The sequence below is a fragment of the Oncorhynchus nerka genome, linkage group LG18 (assembly GCF_034236695.1).
Source record: "Oncorhynchus nerka isolate Pitt River linkage group LG18, Oner_Uvic_2.0, whole genome shotgun sequence".
Lineage (NCBI taxonomy): Eukaryota > Metazoa > Chordata > Actinopteri > Salmoniformes > Salmonidae > Oncorhynchus > Oncorhynchus nerka.
In genome coordinates this window covers 76,592,437-76,609,236 of record NC_088413.1, presented here as the reverse complement: position 1 = coordinate 76,609,236, position 16,800 = coordinate 76,592,437, and the positions used below count along the sequence as shown (strand labels likewise).

General features: G+C 45.4%; 1 protein-coding gene across 2 annotated transcripts in view; it reads right to left on the bottom strand.

The window, feature by feature from the left end:
* Nucleotides 1-3,174: 3,174 nt before the first annotated feature.
* Nucleotides 3,175-16,800, bottom strand: part of LOC115133269 (synaptosomal-associated protein 25-B-like) — a 72,814-nt gene continuing 59,188 nt past the window's right edge. For both annotated transcript variants that reach the window (XM_029666331.2, XM_029666332.2), the window contains exons 5-8: nucleotides 7,726-7,843; nucleotides 5,923-6,042; nucleotides 5,675-5,819; nucleotides 3,175-5,516 (exon numbers count right to left, since the gene is read on the bottom strand). In XM_029666331.2, the coding sequence (XP_029522191.1) occupies nucleotides 5,454-5,516; nucleotides 5,675-5,819; nucleotides 5,923-6,042; nucleotides 7,726-7,843 (446 nt within the window). In that variant the 3' untranslated portion in view covers nucleotides 3,175-5,453. The remainder of the gene's footprint in view (nucleotides 5,517-5,674; nucleotides 5,820-5,922; nucleotides 6,043-7,725; nucleotides 7,844-16,800) is intronic.

Genomic DNA, 16,800 nt, shown 5'->3' with positions numbered 1-16,800 from the left:
GCCTCATTAAATAGTGTCTGCAAAACACCAGTCTCAAAGTCAACAGTGAAGAGGCGACTCCAGGATGCTGGCCTTCTAGGCAGAGTTCCTCTGTCCATTCTCAACGTCAACAGTGAAGAGGTGACTCCGGGATGCTGGCCTTCTAGGTAGAGTTCCTCTGTCCAGTCTCAACGTCAACAGTGAATAGGCGACTCCGGGATGCTGGCCTTCTAGGCAGAGTTCCTCTGTCCAGTCTCAACGTCAACAGTGAATAGGCGACTCCGGGATGCTGGTCTTCTAGGCAGAGTTCCTCTGTCCAGTGTCTGCGTTCTTTTGCCCATCTTAATCTTTTGTTTTATTGGCCAGTCTGAGATATGGCTTTTTCTTTGTAACTCTGCCTGGAAGGCCAGCATCCCGGAGGAAGTGAATGACTCCGGCTGATTGTAAACACAACTACTTCCTCTAGAGACGTGGATTCTGATCAAAGCTACATTTTGTAGTTTGTCATTACCGTATATATTTGGTGTAAGTTGTCATCTCATCACTTGTTGCAGGATGAAGAACCACGCATCCAACCAAGTTGTCATCTCATCCAACAGGCTTCCCTTGTTTCAGGATGAATAACCACCCATCTCATACCAGAACTACTAGTCTCTGTAAGAGTAGCAGGTAGCCTAGCGGTTAGAGCGTTGGGCCAGGAGCTAAAAGTCGCTGGTTCGAATTCCTGAGCCGACAAGGTGAAAAATGTGCCCTTGAGCAAGGCACTTCACCCTAAATTTGCTCTATGGGTGCTGTACTACTATAACTGACCCTGTAAAACAACAAATTATCTATCCAGTGTATGTGACACAACCTTTTTCTCTGGCTGCTAGATGGCACTGTTGACCCATCCACACAACACATTTATCTCAGATTCTGCCTCCCTTGGTCTGTTGAATGTGCTCCAGGGTGGAGGTTGCCCTTAAAGTTAGGGTGAGACACTGGTAAGCTAACCCTGTTTCAATCATGGGGGTTATAAACTGGTAAGCTAACCCTGTTTCAATCATGGGGGTTATAAACTGGTAGATAACCCTGTTTCAATCATGGGGGTTATAAACTGGTAAGCTAACCCTGTTTCAATCATGGGGGTTATAAACTGGTAAGCTAACCCTGTTTCAATCATGGGGGTTATAAACTGGTAGATAACCCTGTTTCAATCATGGGGGTTATAAATTGGTAGATAACCCTGTTTCAATCATGTTGGTTATAAACTGGTAAGCTAACCCTGTTTCAATCATGTTGGTTATAAACTGGTCAGCTCACCCTGTTTCAAACATGTTGGTTATAAACTGGTCAGCTCACCCTGTTTCAATCATGTTGGGGTTATAAACTAGTCAGCTCACCCTGTTTCAATCATGTTGGGGTTATAAACTAGTCAGCTCACCCTGTTTCAAACATGTTGGTTATACACTGGTCAGCTCACCCTGTTTCAAACATGTTGGGGTTATAAACTGGTCAGCTCACCCTGTTTCAATCATGTTGGGGTTATAAACTGGTCAGCTCACCCTGTTTCAAACATGTTGGGGGTTATAAACTGGTCAGCTCAAGGTCATTAAGTTCATTTGCATAATTAAAATGAGTGTTTTGTAATGGTCAGTTTGTTTATATTGGTCTGTCTCATTGATGCGAGGTCCAGGGATTACCTGTGTGTGTGTGTTCTTAGTGACGTGATGAGCTCTAATCCACCTTAAACCCAGGGCCCAAAGAGGTTATCCATCAGTGTAATGTCAGTCCTCTCCTTCCTTCCTGTGGAGTGTAGCCTGTCAGTCCTCTCCTTCCTCCCTGTGGAGTGTAACCTGTCAGTCCTCTCCTTCCTACCTGTGGAGTGTAGCCTGTGTGTAATGTCAGTCCTCTCCTTCATTTCTGTGGAGTGTGTAATGTCAGTCCTCTCCTTCCTGTGGAGTGTAGCCTGAGTGTAATGTCAGTCCTCTCCTTCCTTCCTGTGGAGTGTAGCCTGTCAGTCCTCTCCTTCCTTCCTGTGGAGTGTAGCCTGTCAGTCCTCTTCTTCCTTCCTGTGGAGTGTAGCCTGTCAGTCCTCTCCTTCCTTCCTGTGGAGTGTAGCCTGTCAGTCCTCTCCTTCCTTCCTGTGGAGTGTAGCCTGTCAGTCCTCTCCTTCCTTCCTGTGGAGTGTAGCCTGTCAGTCCTCTTCTTCCTTCCTTTGGAGTGTAGCCTGTCAGTCCTCTCCTTCCTTCCTTTGGAGTGTAGCCTGTCAGTCCTCTTCTTCCTTCCTGTGGAGTGTAGCCTGTCAGTCCTCTCCTTCCTTCCTGTGGAGTGTAGCCTGTCAGTCCTCTCCTTCCTTCCTGTGGAGTGTAGCCTGTCAGTCCTCTCCTTCCTTCCTGTGGAGTGTAGCCTGTCAGTCCTCTCCTTCCTTCCTTTGGAGTGTAGCCTGTCAGTCCTCTCCTTCCTTCCTTCCTGTGGAGTGTAGCCTGTCAGTCCTCTTCTTCCTTCCTTTGGAGTGTAGCCTGTAAGTCCCCTCCTTCCTTCCTTTGGAGTGTAGCCTGTCAGTCCTCTTCTTCCTTCCTGTGGAGTGTAGCCTGTCAGTCCTCTCCTTCCTTCCTTCCTGTGGAGTGTAGCCTGTCACTCCTCTCCTTCCTTCCTGTGGAGTGTAGCCTGTCAGTCCTCTCTTTCCTTCCTGTGGAGTGTAGCCTGTCAGTCCTCTCCTTCCTTCCTGTGGAGTGTTGCCTGTCAGTCCTCTCCTTCCTTCCTGTGGAGTGTAGCCTGTGTGTAATGTCAGTCCTCTCCTTCCTTCCTGTGGAGTGTAGCCTGTGTGTAATGTCAGTCCTCTCCTTCCTTCCTGTGGAGTGTAGCCTGTGTGTAATGTCAGTCCTCTCCTTCATTTCTGTGGAGTGTAGCCTGAGTGTGTAATGTCAGTCCTCTCCTTCCCTCCTGTGGAGTGTAGCCTGTCAGTCCTCTCCTTACTTCCTGTGGAGTGTAGCCTGTCAGTCCTCTCCTTCCTGTGGAGTGTGTAATGTCAGTCCTCTCCTTCCCTCCTGTAGAGTGTAGCCTGAGTGTGTAATGTCAGTCCTCTCCTTCCTTCCTCTGGAGTTTAGCCTGAGTGTGTAATGTCAGTCCTTTTAGTTTCTCCAGTCTAGTTTTGCAGTATGTATACAACTCCCACACAGTCCATCTACATTTTCAATAAATAACGTGTTTTTTTGTTGTTCTACAGTCATGTTTTTTTATTGGCATTTTTCCCCACATTATTTTACAATGATCACAGTCTGGAAATGTGTGAACAAAAGAGTGGCACTATTGCAGAGTGGCGGGAAGCAGGTTATCCTCTCAGCTGGGAGTGTCCTACACACTGCTGGGTATGCTGCGGTGGCCATGTTACTTGTTCTAGATGATGATGATGTTCTATCTGCTGCGGGACACACACAGGGCTACAGTACATCAAAGGGAGTAAGACCGCTGAGCGGTTGAGCCGGACATAACCAGAGGTTGATGAGCCAACCATCAATGAGTTGATATGAGTTGGTTTGAGCATGGGGCTGCTAAACCCTAGGTTGTGGGTTCAATTCCCCACATGGGACATGTGGGCTCACGTGACTTTAGAAATGACCATTACTGCTAATCACAGGTCAATGATAATGCAAAGTAACGTTGCATTGCAGGTGTGAGCCTGGCTGAAAAATGAGGTGTATCACTGGTTATGTTCCCAGCACAGTTGCACATGGTACCTTATGGGAGTGTCTGGGAGGAAGATGACAGTGTTTTTGGATAAGGGACTTCTGACTTGTATGTTTGTTTTACTTTCGTTTAGCATCAAAAACAACAACATTAACTACAGAGTGTCTCACGTGGACAACACTGTCACACCACTAACACATGGCAGAAACAGCAAGTAGTGGAGCATTGTCCTGCTCACGTAAAGCAATAGTAGTCGTGGTATCTGAGTAATGATGTAAATACAGTTTATATAAAAGAAGATGAGCAAGACGGAAACAGAGAACTGCACAGGTGAGCTAAAGCCATCTAAGAAGCACTGTATACTTTAGGAGGAAAGACAGAATGGAGGGTAGAGGAACAACTAGGAGGAGAGACAGAATGGGAAGTAGAGGGACAACTAGGAGGAGAGACAGAATGGAGGGTAGAGGAACAACTAGGAGGAGAGACAGAATGGGAAGTAGATGAACAACTAGGAGGAGAGACAGAATGGGAATTAGAGGGACAACTAGGAGGAGAGACAGAATGGAGGGTAGAGGAACAACTAGGAGGAGAGACAGAATGGGAAGTAGAGGGACAACTAGGAGGAGACAGAATGGAGGGTAGAGGAACAACTAGGAGGAGAGACAGAATGGGAAGTAGAGGGACAACTAGGAGGAGAGACAGAATGGGAAGTAGAGGAACAACTAGGAGGAGAGACAGAATGGAGGGTAGAGGAACAACTAGGAGGAGAGACAGAATGGGAAGTAGAGGGACAACTAGGAGGAGACAGAATGGAGGGTAGAGGAACAACTAGGAGGAGAGACAGAATGGGAAGTAGATGAACAACTAGGAGGAGAGACAGAATGGGAAGTAGAGGGACAACTAGGAGGAGACAGAATGGAGGGTAGAGGAACAACTAGGAGGAGAGACAGAATGGGAAGTAGATGAACAACTAGGAGGAGAGACAGAATGGGAAGTAGAGGGACAACTAGGAGGAGACAGAATGGAGGGTAGAGGAACAACTAGGAGGAGAGACAGAATGGAGGGTAGAGGAACAACTAGGAGGAGAGACAGAATGGGAAGTAGAGGGACAACTAGGAGGAGAGACAGAATGGAGGGTAGAGGAACAACTAGGAGGAGAGACAGAATGGAGGGTAGAGGGACAACTAGGAGGAGAGACAGAATGGAGGGTAGAGGGACAACTAGGAGGAGAGACAGAATGGAGGGTAGAGGGACAACTAGGAGGAGAGACAGAATGGAGGGTAGAGGAACAACTAGGAGGAGAGACAGAATGGAGGGTAGAGGAACAACTAGGAGGAGAGACAGAATGGAGGGTAGAGGGACAACTAGGAGGAGAGACAGAATGGAGGGTAGAGGGACAACTAGGAGGAGAGACAGAATGGAGGGTAGAGGGACAACTAGGAGGAGAGACAGAATGGAGGGTAGAGGAACAACTAGGAGGAGAGACAGAATGGAGGGTAGAGGGACAACTAGGAGGAGAGACAGAATGGAGGGTAGAGGAACAACTAGGAGGAGAGACAGAATGGAGGGTAGAGGAACAACTAGGAGGAGAGACAGAATGGAGGGTAGAGGGACAACTAGGAGGAGAGACAGAATGGAGGGTAGAGGGACAACTAGGAGGAGAGACAGAATGGAAGGTAGAGGGACAACTAGAGAGACAGAGATGATAGAGAGGACGAGATGACTAACCAGGACTATCATTTTAATAAAAGCCAAAGATAGAAGATAGAAGGGGGGGGGTGTTAAAAGCATGTTGTCGCTGCAGCTTAGCCCAACATCTTTGTGGCACGCTGGTTGGCCTCGTCAATCCTGGTCTTGTTGGAATCAGCCTGAGGAGAGAGGGAGATGTTTGGGATGATGTGAAATTATACAAGCAATATCAATCAAGATCAAGACTAATTGTAAGTAGACTAATTGTAAACTCAGCTCATGGCTGACCATCTCTGACACTGAAAATGTATTGATTGTCATCGTTATGATCGGGCACCTTGTCCATGATCCTGTCGATCTGCCGGTTCTGGGTGTCTATCTCGTTGCCCATGTCCAGGGCCATGTGACGCAGGTTACCGATGATACCGCCCACCTGCTCCAGGTTCTCATCCATCTCATTCTCCCGGGCGTCTTCAGTTACCCTGGAAACGCACATTGGATAGTCCATAAAACTGTCAGTAGATTTCGACGTGGCAGAGGGAGTCCATATGCACACGTGCACACACGTGCACACCAACTCCTCACCTGCGGATGAACCCTCCACTGATGGCCATCTGTTCACGTTCGTCCACCACACGGGCTCCTGGCTGACTGTTAACCACTCCATCCTGGTTGGCCCCCCACGCCTGCCCTCCCCCCTTTATCCTGCAGGGACACATACCAGTCAGGGGGGGGACTTTCATTTGATGTAATAGATCCATTATACGTCACAAGTAATGTGTAATGACAGCACAGCAGCACACCAACACAGCATGCCAATGGTAGATATCTATCTCCCTATCTATATATCTATCTAAGGTTCATTTATACAGTGGGGCAAAAAAGTATGTGTAGCCACCAATTGTGTAATTTCTCCCACTTAAAAAGATGAGAGAGGCCTGTAATTTTCATCATAGTTACACTTCAACTATTCAACTAAAAATCCAGAAAATGACTTTGTAAGATTTTTAATGAATTTATTTGCAAATTATGGTGGAAAATAAGTATTTGGTCACCTACAAACAAGCAAGATTTCTGGCTCTCACAGACCTGTAACTTCTTCTTTAAGAGGCTTCTCTGTCCTCCACTCATTACCTGTATTAATGGCACCTGTTTGAACTTAAACCCTATATAAAACCTATATAAACCCTATATAAAACCCTATATATAATCTATATAAAACCCTATATAAAACCCTATATAAACCCTTTATAAAACCTATATATAATATATATAAACCCTATATAAAACCCTATATAAAACCTATATAAAACCCCATATAAACCCTATATAAAACCTATATAAAACCCTATATAAAACCTATATAAAACCCCATATAAACCCTATATAAAACCCCATATAAACCCTATATAAAACCCCATATAAACCCTATATAAACCCTATATAAAACCCTATATAAAACCCCATATAAAACCCCATATAAACCCTATATAAAACCCTATATAAAACCCCATATAAACCCTATATAAAACCTATATAAAACCTATATAAACCCTATATAAACCCTATATAAAAACCTATATAAACCCTATTTAAAACCTGTTTTTACTGTATCTACAGCATAACAGCAATGATAAAATGCTCAAATACATCTACACAACTTCTGATAATTTTCTTGCCTTTGTACCTGACTTGCTTAACTTAGACCACCTTTTGCTAAACTTTAAATAAAAATGTAATCAGTTAAAACAAATGTAACTTAAGTGTTTTGTTCACCGAATATTAACACATTTGTTTTCATCACAAGAGAACTGTGTGCAATTGTGTTAACTTTTTCCTGTAATCAGTAAACTACTGAATACACTGTGACCTGGATACCTGCTGAAAGAAAAGCTCAGGTAGGTAGGTAGGTAGGTGTGTGTGTGTGTGTGTGTGTGTGTGTGTGTGTGTGTGTGTGTGTGTGTGTGTGTGTGTGTGTGTGTGTGTGTGTGTGTGTGTGTGTCTGCCATGCATAGGCAGTATGTTTGTGCATATGTACAAACAACAGCAGTAATCAGGTCACGTTAAATCGTACTGTAGGCCTACTGCCTCATGTTGTAGCATTATGTAACATGCTGATACAAGTATGCCAAGTATGACTGTGATCATGTGAAGGAGAAAGTACAGTGGATTATCCCAACATGCATCTCTCTCTCTCTAAGTGCAGGAGGAAGCAGCATAGAAGGCCTTGGGTAAGGTCTGAAGTTCACACGCCATAGTGTTGTACTGGTCACCATGCACTCTACTTTAGGCATTAAAGCAGGCAAGTCGACAGGCAGGCAGACAAACAGACAGGTAGACAGGCGGCAGGCAGGCAGGCAGGCAGTAAGGTAGGCAGGCTGCACCTACTTGTTACAGGGACACGAACAAAGACCACAGAGAGACCCTAGATTGTTCAAATTCTTTTCTGCATCCTTCATGTCCTTATTGATCTGGTCCATCCCCTCCTCGATCCGCTCCAGTTGCTCTGATTGTCAACACAAGTCATTTATCCCCACAGAGAACGAGGGCACGTGACAGAGAACGGGGGAGAAGGAGAGAGAGGGAGAACAAAGGAAAGGAGACAAAAAGAGACTGTGACTAAAGAGACAGAGACATTGGACAGCACTACCAACCCAACACAGGCTATATTCCAGGGCCTGTCACCACCGGTACCTACTTGGCAACACATGGACATAATTGGCCAAAGCTTTGCCTAGTCAGGTAGCCCAGTGGTTAGAGCGTTGGGCCAGTAACCGAAGGGTTGCTGGATCGAATCCTTGAGTTGACAAGGCAGTTAACTCACTGTTCCCCAGTAGGCTGTCATTGTAAATAAGAATTTGTTCTCAACTGACTTGCCTAGTTAAATAAAGGTTCAATTTAAAAATATATATATATATATTTCTCAGCCTCCTTCAAGTCTTGATGAACCTTGTTCATGCCATCTTCAAACCAATCCAGTTGTTCTGGTAACAACAAAGCAAATGAGAGCAGTGAAATGAATCTGATTGGCTCTTGTGATGATTGAGGTCTAAGTGACAGCCTATCAAACACAACCATAATGCAATGCCTTATGGAGCCACACTGACACACTCACAGCCAGTGCAGTGAGAGAGAAAGATTGTCACAGATATACAATGAAGAACACATAAAGGCTGGATTCCAATACAAAATAACCTCCCTCATTGGGCACCTCTTCTGCTAGGGCCTAGGGAAGGGAGCACACCTATAATCACACGATGTTGAAAATACCTGTTCTTATTTTAACCCACTTTTGTATTTGAAACCAGCCAGTGGTGATAGAGAGAGAGAGAGAGAGAGAGAGAGAGAGAGGTGATAGACAGAGAGAAACAGGATGAGAGTGAAGAAGGACTGTAGATGAAGTAAACAAGTGTTGTGAAGCAGTGGATAAGGTGAAAAGCATTATGGGACATGTAGTAACATGCAAGTAGAATGTTTGAATGTAAGTTGGGTACAAACAGTGATGACAGTCCATTCATCCCAAGAGGTTGCCCTAAACCACTGAAACAGGGTCAGATATTGATTCATTCCCTCAACCACTGATACAGGGTCAGATATTGATTAATTCCCTCAACCACTGAAACAGGGTCAGATATTGATTAATTCCCTAAACCACTGATACAGGGTCAGATATTGATTAATTCCCTCAACCACTGATACAGGGTCAGATATTGATTAATTCCCTCAACCACTGATACAGGGTCAGATATTGATTAATTCCCTAAACCACTGAAACAGGGTCAGATATTGATTAATTCCCTAAACCACGGAAACAGGGTCAGATATTGATTCATTCCCTCAACCACTGATACAGGGTCAGATATTGATTAATTCCCTCAACCACTGATACAGGGTCAGATATTGATTAATTCCCCCAACCACTGAAACAGGGTCAGATATAGATTAATTCCCTCAACCACTGATACAGGGTCAGATATTGATTAATTCCCCCAACCACTGAAACAGGGTCAGATATTGATTAATTCCCTCAACCACTGATACAGGGTCAGATATTGATTAATTCCCCCAACCACTGAAACAGGGTCAGATTTGATTCATTCCCTAAATGAGTTGGGTTAGTATTGCGAATACTCTGATCCTAGACCTGTAGTTACGGTCATTCTCTACCTGGAGTGGGTCCAGGGAGAAGGGAGTGGTCTGGAGTATAGGTAAGGGTAAGGGAATTCATGGTGGCTTGCTTGTTCACGTGCGAACATTTGTAAAATCCCTGGTTTGTGGAGAAAACCATTCACAATGTTTGTAGACAGATACACTCGTCTCTGGTCACGGCTAGCCACTGTACAGTGTTGTTATCCTCACTGACCTCTCTGTTGCCCCTGACAACACTACCCCCACAGATAATTAGCCTCCCCAGGTAATCCCAGGGATCACGAGGGATTGGATAAGAGGTGGAATGTGACAGAGAGAGAGAGCATGAGAGAAATCTTATCATCATAGCTCAGTTGGGTGACTCTCTCTGCTTACAGCATGCCTTTTACACACTGAATATGGTGTAATTGCAGACCACAATTCAGGGCGTTTCTTTATGTGGGTGTTCCCTGACATCAGGAAACACCCATTGATACATGCCATTGGTCAGTTCCAGTGTTATGAGCCTGAGGGTTGCTCGACACAGAGGATTTGTTCACATAGCAGGTTAGGAGACTGAGGTTAAGGTTAGGAAAAGGGTTACGGTTAGGCTTAGCTACAATGCTACAGTTGTCAGCAACTGTTGTCCCCGACGTGAAAGAAACAGCCATGGACCAATGGAGAGTACCAATGGGTGTAACGCGATATCAGAAAGCACCTCTAATTGCGGTCTGCAATTACACACTTCGCTACACAATCAGAGCGTGAAAGACTGCCCTTGAATGACCAATGGGAACACTTGGGTTAACAGTAGTGTAGCCAATCAGATTACTCCTGAAGTCACTCCACGATGCTGTTTCCAAGGAGCTCTCATGCATTACCTCAAGACACATACATGACTGATCACCCCCCAGTGTGTGTGTGTGTGTGTGTGTGTGTGTGTGTGTGTGTGTGTGTGTGTGTGTGTGTGTGTGTGTCTTGAGGTGTGTGAGTGTAGATGTGTGTGTGTTAGTGAGTATATATGCCTGTTGTGGTGGGGGAGGGTTTTGGTGGTCTGATGTTCAGATAGACAGAACTTGTAGAGCGTTTTTTAGATGGTCAATAATCTCAGTATTGCAGCGAGCAGGAAGTCAGCAACATTACTCAGGAAGCAAAGCACTGAATGTTGCAGATAGAAATACCACCGATAGAGTGGATATGATCGTTTGATCTATTTATATATTTCTGTTGAAACAATCCAGTAAGTCCAATTGAACACAGGAGGTGGATGTGAATGCTTTATATTTGCCTATTGCTACACAAATCAAATCAAATCAAATTGTATTTGTCACATACACATGGTTAGCAGATGTTAATGCGAGTGTAGCGAAATGCTTGTGCTTCTAGTTCCGACAATGCAGTGATAACCAACAAGAAATCTAACTAACAATTCCAAAACTACTGTCTTATACACAGTGTAAGGGGATAAAGAATATGTACATAAGGATATATGAATGAGTGATGGTACAGAGCAGCATACAGTAGATGGTATCGAGTACAGTATATACATATGAGATGAGAATGTAGACAAAGTAAACAAAGTGGCATAGTTAAAGTGGCTAGTGATACATGTATTACATAAGGATGCAGTCGATGATGTAGAGTACAGTATATACGTATGCATATGAGATGAATAATGTAGGGTAAGTAACATTATATAAGGTAGCATTGTTTAAAGTGGCTAGTGATATATTTACAACATTTCCCATCAATTCCCATTATTAAAGTGGCTGGAGTTGGGTCAGTGTCTATGACAGTGTGTTGGCAGCAGCCACTCAATGTTAGTGGTGGCTGTTTAACAGTCTGATGGCCTTGAGATAGAAGCTGTTTTTCAGTCTCTCGGTCCCAGCTTTGATGCACCTGTACTGACCTCGCCTTCTGGATGATAGCGGGGTGAACAGGCAGTGGTTCGGGTGGTTGATGTCCTTGATGATCTTTATGGCCTTCCTGTAACATCGGGTGGTGTAGGTGTCCTGGAGGGCAGGTAGTTTGCCCCCCGGTGATGCGTTGTGCAGACCTCACTACCCTCTGGAGAGCCTTACGGTTGAGGGCGGAGCAGTTGCCGTACCAGGCGGTGATACAGCCCGCCAGGATGCTCTCGATTGTGCATCTGTAGAAGTTTGTGAGTGCTTTTGGTGACAAGCCGATTTTCTTCAACCTCCTGAGGTTGAAGAGGCGCTGCTGCGCCTTCTTCACGACGCTGTCAGTGTGAGTGGACCAATTCAGTTTGTCTGTGATGTGTATGCCGAGGAACTTAAAACTTGCTACACTCTCCACTACTGTTCCATCGATGTGGATAGGGGCTGTTCCCTCTGCTGTTTCCTGAAGTCCACAATCATCTCCTTAGTTTTGTTGACGTTGAGTGTGAGGTTATTTTCCTGACACCACACTCCGAGGGCCCTCACCTCCTCCCTGTAGGCCGTCTCGTCGTTGTTGGTAATCAAGCCTACCACTGTTGTGTCGTCCGCAAACTTGATGATTGAGTTGGAGGCGTGCGTGGCCACGCAGTCGTGGGTGAACAGGGAGTACAGGAGAGGGCTCAGAACGCACCCTTGTGGGGCCCCCGTGTTGAGGAGCGGGGAGGAGATGTTGTTGCCTACCCTTACCACCTGGGGGCGGCCCGTCAGGAAGTCCAGTACCCAGTTGCACAGGGCGGGGTCGAGACCCAGGGTCTCGAGCTTGATGACGAGCTTGGAGGGTACTATGGTGTTGAATGCCGAGCTGTAGTCGATGAACAGCATTCTCACATAGGTATTCCTCTTGTCCAGGTGGGTTAGGGCAGTGTGCAGTGTGGTTGAGATTGCATCGTCTGTGGACCTATTTGGGCGGTAAGCAAATTGGAGTGGGTCTAGGGTGTCAGGTAGGGTGGAGGTGATATGGTCCTTGACTAGTCTCTCAAAGCACTTCATGATGACGGAAGTGAGTGCTACGGGCGGTAGTCGTTTAGCTCAGTTACCTTAGCTTTCTTGGGAACAGGAACAATGGTGGCCCTCTTGAAGCATGTGGGAACAGCAGACTGGTATAGGGATTGATTGAATATGTCCGTAAACACACCGGCCAGCTGGTCTGCGCATGCTCTGAGGGCGCGGATGGGGATGCCGTCTGGGCCTGCAGCCTTGCGAGGGTTAACACGTTTAAATGTCTTTACTCACCTCGGCTGCAGTGAAGGAGAGACCGCATGTTTTCGTTGCAGGCCGTGTCAGTGGCACTGTATTGTCCTCAAAGCGGGCAAAAAAGTTATTTAGTCTGCCTGGGAGCAAGACATCCTGGTCCGTGACTGGGCTGGGTTTCTTCTTGTAGTCCGTGATTGACTGTAGACCCTGCCACATGCCTCTTGTGTCTGAGCCGTTGAATTGAGATTCTACTTTGTCTCTGTACTGACGCTTAGCTTGTTTAATAGCCTTGTGGAGGGAATAGCTGCACTGTTTGTATTCGGTCATGTTGCCAGACACCTTGCCCTGATTAAAAGCAGTGGTTCGCGCTTTCAGTTTCACGCGAATGCTGCCATCAATCCACGGTTTCTGGTTAGGGAATGTTTTTATCGTTGCTATGGGAACGACATCTTCAACGCACGTTCTAATGAACTCGCACACCGAATCAGCGTATTCGTCAATATTTTTATCTGACGCAATACAAAACATGTCCCAGTCCACGTGATGGAAGCAGTCTTGGAGTGTGGAGTCAGATTGGTCTGACCAGCGTTGGACAGACCTCAGCGTGGCAGCCTCTTGTTTAAGTTTCTGCCTGTAGGCAGGGATCAACAAAATGGAGTCGTGGTCAGCTTTTCCGAAAGGGGGGCGGGGCAGGGCCTTATATGCGTCGCGGAAGTTAGAGTAACAATGATCCAAGGTTTTACCACCCCTGGTTGCGCAATCGATATGCTGATAAAATTTAGGGAGTCTTGTTTTCAGATTAGCTTTGTTAAAATCCCCAGCTACAATGAATGCAGCCTCCGGATAAATGGTTTCCAGTTTGCAAAGAGTTAAATAAAGTTCGTTCAGAGCCATCGATGTGTCTGCTTGGGGGGGGATATATACGGCTGTGATTATAATCGAAGAGAATTCTCTTGGAAGATAATGCGGTCTACATTTGATTGTGAGGAATTCTAAATCAGGTGAACAGAAGGATTTGAGTTCCTGTATGTTTCCTTCATCACACCATGTCTCGTTAGTCATGAGGCATACGCCCCCGCCGCTCTTCTTACCAGAAAGATGTTTGTTTCTGTCGGCGCGATGCGTGGAGAAACCCGTTGGCTGCACCGCATCAGATAGCGTCTTCCCAGTAAGCCATGTTTCCGTGAAGCAGAGAACGTTGCAGTCTCTGATGTCCCTCTGGAATGCTACCCTTGCTCGGATTTCATCAACCTTGTTGTCAAGAGACTGGACATTGGCAAGAAGACATTCTATACCTCACTGACATTATTCTATACCTCACTGACATCATTCTACACCTCACTGACATTATTCTATCCCTCCTTGACATTATTCTACACCTCACTGACATCATTATATACCTCAATGATATTATTCTACACCTCAATGACATTATTCTGTACCTCACTGACATTATTCTATACCTCACTGACATTATTCTACACCTCACTGACATTATTCTATAGCTCACTGACATTATTCTGTAGCTCACTGACATCATTCTATACCTCAATGACATTATTCTACACCTCACTGACATCAGTCTATACCTCACTGACATCATTCTATACCTCACTGACATTATTCTATACCTCACATTCAGTGCTCTGATGCTTCTCCGGGACTGTCTTTCTCACTGCCAGGAAACCATGTGATGCCATTCAAATGAGGTCTAATTTTTATTTATTTTTTATTTTATTTCACCTTTTTTTAACCAGGTAGGCAAGTTGAGAACAAGTTCTCATTTACAATTGCGACCTGGCCAAGATAAGGCAAAGCAGTTTGACACATACAATGACACAGAGTTACACATGGAGTAAAACAAACATACAGTCAATAATACAGTATAAACAAGTCTATATACGATGTGAGCAAATGAGGTGAGATAAGGGAAGTAAAGGCAAAAAAAGGCCATGGTGGCAAAGTAAATACAATATAGCAAGTAAAACACTGGAATGGTAGATTTGCAGTGGAAGAATGTGCAAAGTAGAAATAAAAATAATGGGGTGCGAAGGAGCAAAATAAATAAATAAAATAAATACAGTAGGGAAAGAGGTAGTTGTTTGGGCTAAATTATAGGTGGGCTATGTACAGATGCAGTAATCTGTGAGCTGCTCTGACAGTTGGTGCTTAAAGCTAGTGAGGGAGATAAGTGTTTCCAGTTTCAGAGATTTTTGTAGTTTGTTCCAGTCATTGGCAGCAGAGAACTGGAAGGAGAGGCGGCCAAAGAAAGAATTGGTTTTGGGGTATGACCAGAGAGATATACCTGCTGGAGCACGTGCTACAGGTGGGTGATGCTATGGTGACCAGCGAGCTGAGATAAGGGGGACTTTACCTAGCAGGGTCTTGTAGATGCCATGGAGCCAGTGGGTTTGGCGATGAGTATGAAGCAAGGGCCAGCCAACGAGAGTGTACAGGTCGCAATGGTGGGTAGTATATGGGGCTTTGGTGACAAAACGGTTTTCACTGTGATAGACTGCATCCAATTTGTTGAGTAGGGTATTGGAGGCTATTTTGTAAATGACATCGCCGAAGTCGAGGATTGGAAGGATGGTCAGTTTTACAAGGTTATGTTTGGCAGCATGAGTGAAGGATGCTTTGTTGCGAAATAGGAAGCCAATTCTAGATTTAACTTTGGATTGGAGATGTTTGATGTGGGTCTGGAAGGAGAGTTTACAGTCTAACCAGACACCTAGGTATTTGTAGTTGTCCACATATTCTAAGTCAGAGCCGTCCAGAGTAGGGATGTTGGACAGGCGGGCAGGTGCAGGGAGCGATCGGTTGAAGAGCATGCATTTAGTTTTACTAGTATTTAAGAGAAATTGGAGGCCACGGAAGGAGAGTTGTATGGCATTGAAGCTTGCCTGGAGGGTTGTTAACACAGTGTCCAAAGAAGGGCCAGAAGTATACAGAATGGTGTCATCTGCGTAGAGGTGGATCAGAGACTCACCAGCAGCAAAAGTGACATTATTGATGTATACAGAGAAGAGAGTCGGTCCAAGAATTGAACCCTGTGGCACCCCCATAGAGACTGCCAGAGGTCCGGACAGCAGACCCTCCGATTTGATACACTGAACTCTATCAGAGAAGTAGTTTGTGAACCAGGCGAGGCAATCATTTGAGAAACCAAGGCTGTCGAGTCTGCGATGAGGATGTGGTGATTGACAGAGTCGAAAGCCTTGGCCAGATCAATGAATACGGCTGCACAGTAATGTTTCTTATTGATGGCGGTTAAGATATCGTTTAGGACCTTGAGCGTGGCTGAGGTGCACCCATGACCACCTCTGAAACCAGATTGCATAGCAGAGAAGGTATGGTGAGATTCGCAATGGTCGTTAATCTGTTTGTTGACTTGGCTTTCGAAGACCTTAGAAAGGCAGGGTAGGATAGATATAGGTCTGTAGCAGTTTGGGTCAAGAATAGACTTGAAGAGATGTTGTCCATTCAACTGAGAAAGTCTATTTAGTTGAACTTCTCAGTCTGCTGCATATTCTGAATGGCAGCTACTGAGGTCTGTTTCTGGTTAGGCTGCTTCTCCTGGCTAACCAACCAGTACTATCAAGCTGCTTCTCCTGGCTAACCAACCAATACTATCAAGCTGCTTCTCCTGGCTAACCAACCAGTACTATCAAGCTGCTTCTCCCACCTAACCAACCAGTACTATCAAGCTGCTTCTCCTGACTAACCAACCAGTACTATCAAGCTGCTTCTCCTGGCTAACCAACCAGTACTATCAAGCTGCTTCTCCCACCTAACCAACCAGTACTATCAAGCTGCTTCTCCTGGCTAACCAACCAGTACTATCAAGCTGCTTCTCCTGGCTAACCAACCAGTACAATCAAGCTGCTTCTCCCACCTAACCAACCAGTACAATCAAGCTGCTTCTCCCACCTAACCAACCAGTACTATCAAGCTGCTTCTCCTGGCTAACCAACCAGTACAATCAAGCTGCTTCTCCCACCTAACCAACCAGTACAATCAAGCTGCTTCTCCCACCTAACCAACCAGTACTATCAAGCTGCTTCTCCTGGCTAACCAACCAGTACTATCAAGCTGCTTCTTCCACCTAACCAACCAGTACTATCAAGCTGCTTCTCCTGGCTAACCAACCAGTACTATCAAGCTGCTTCTCCCACCTAACCAA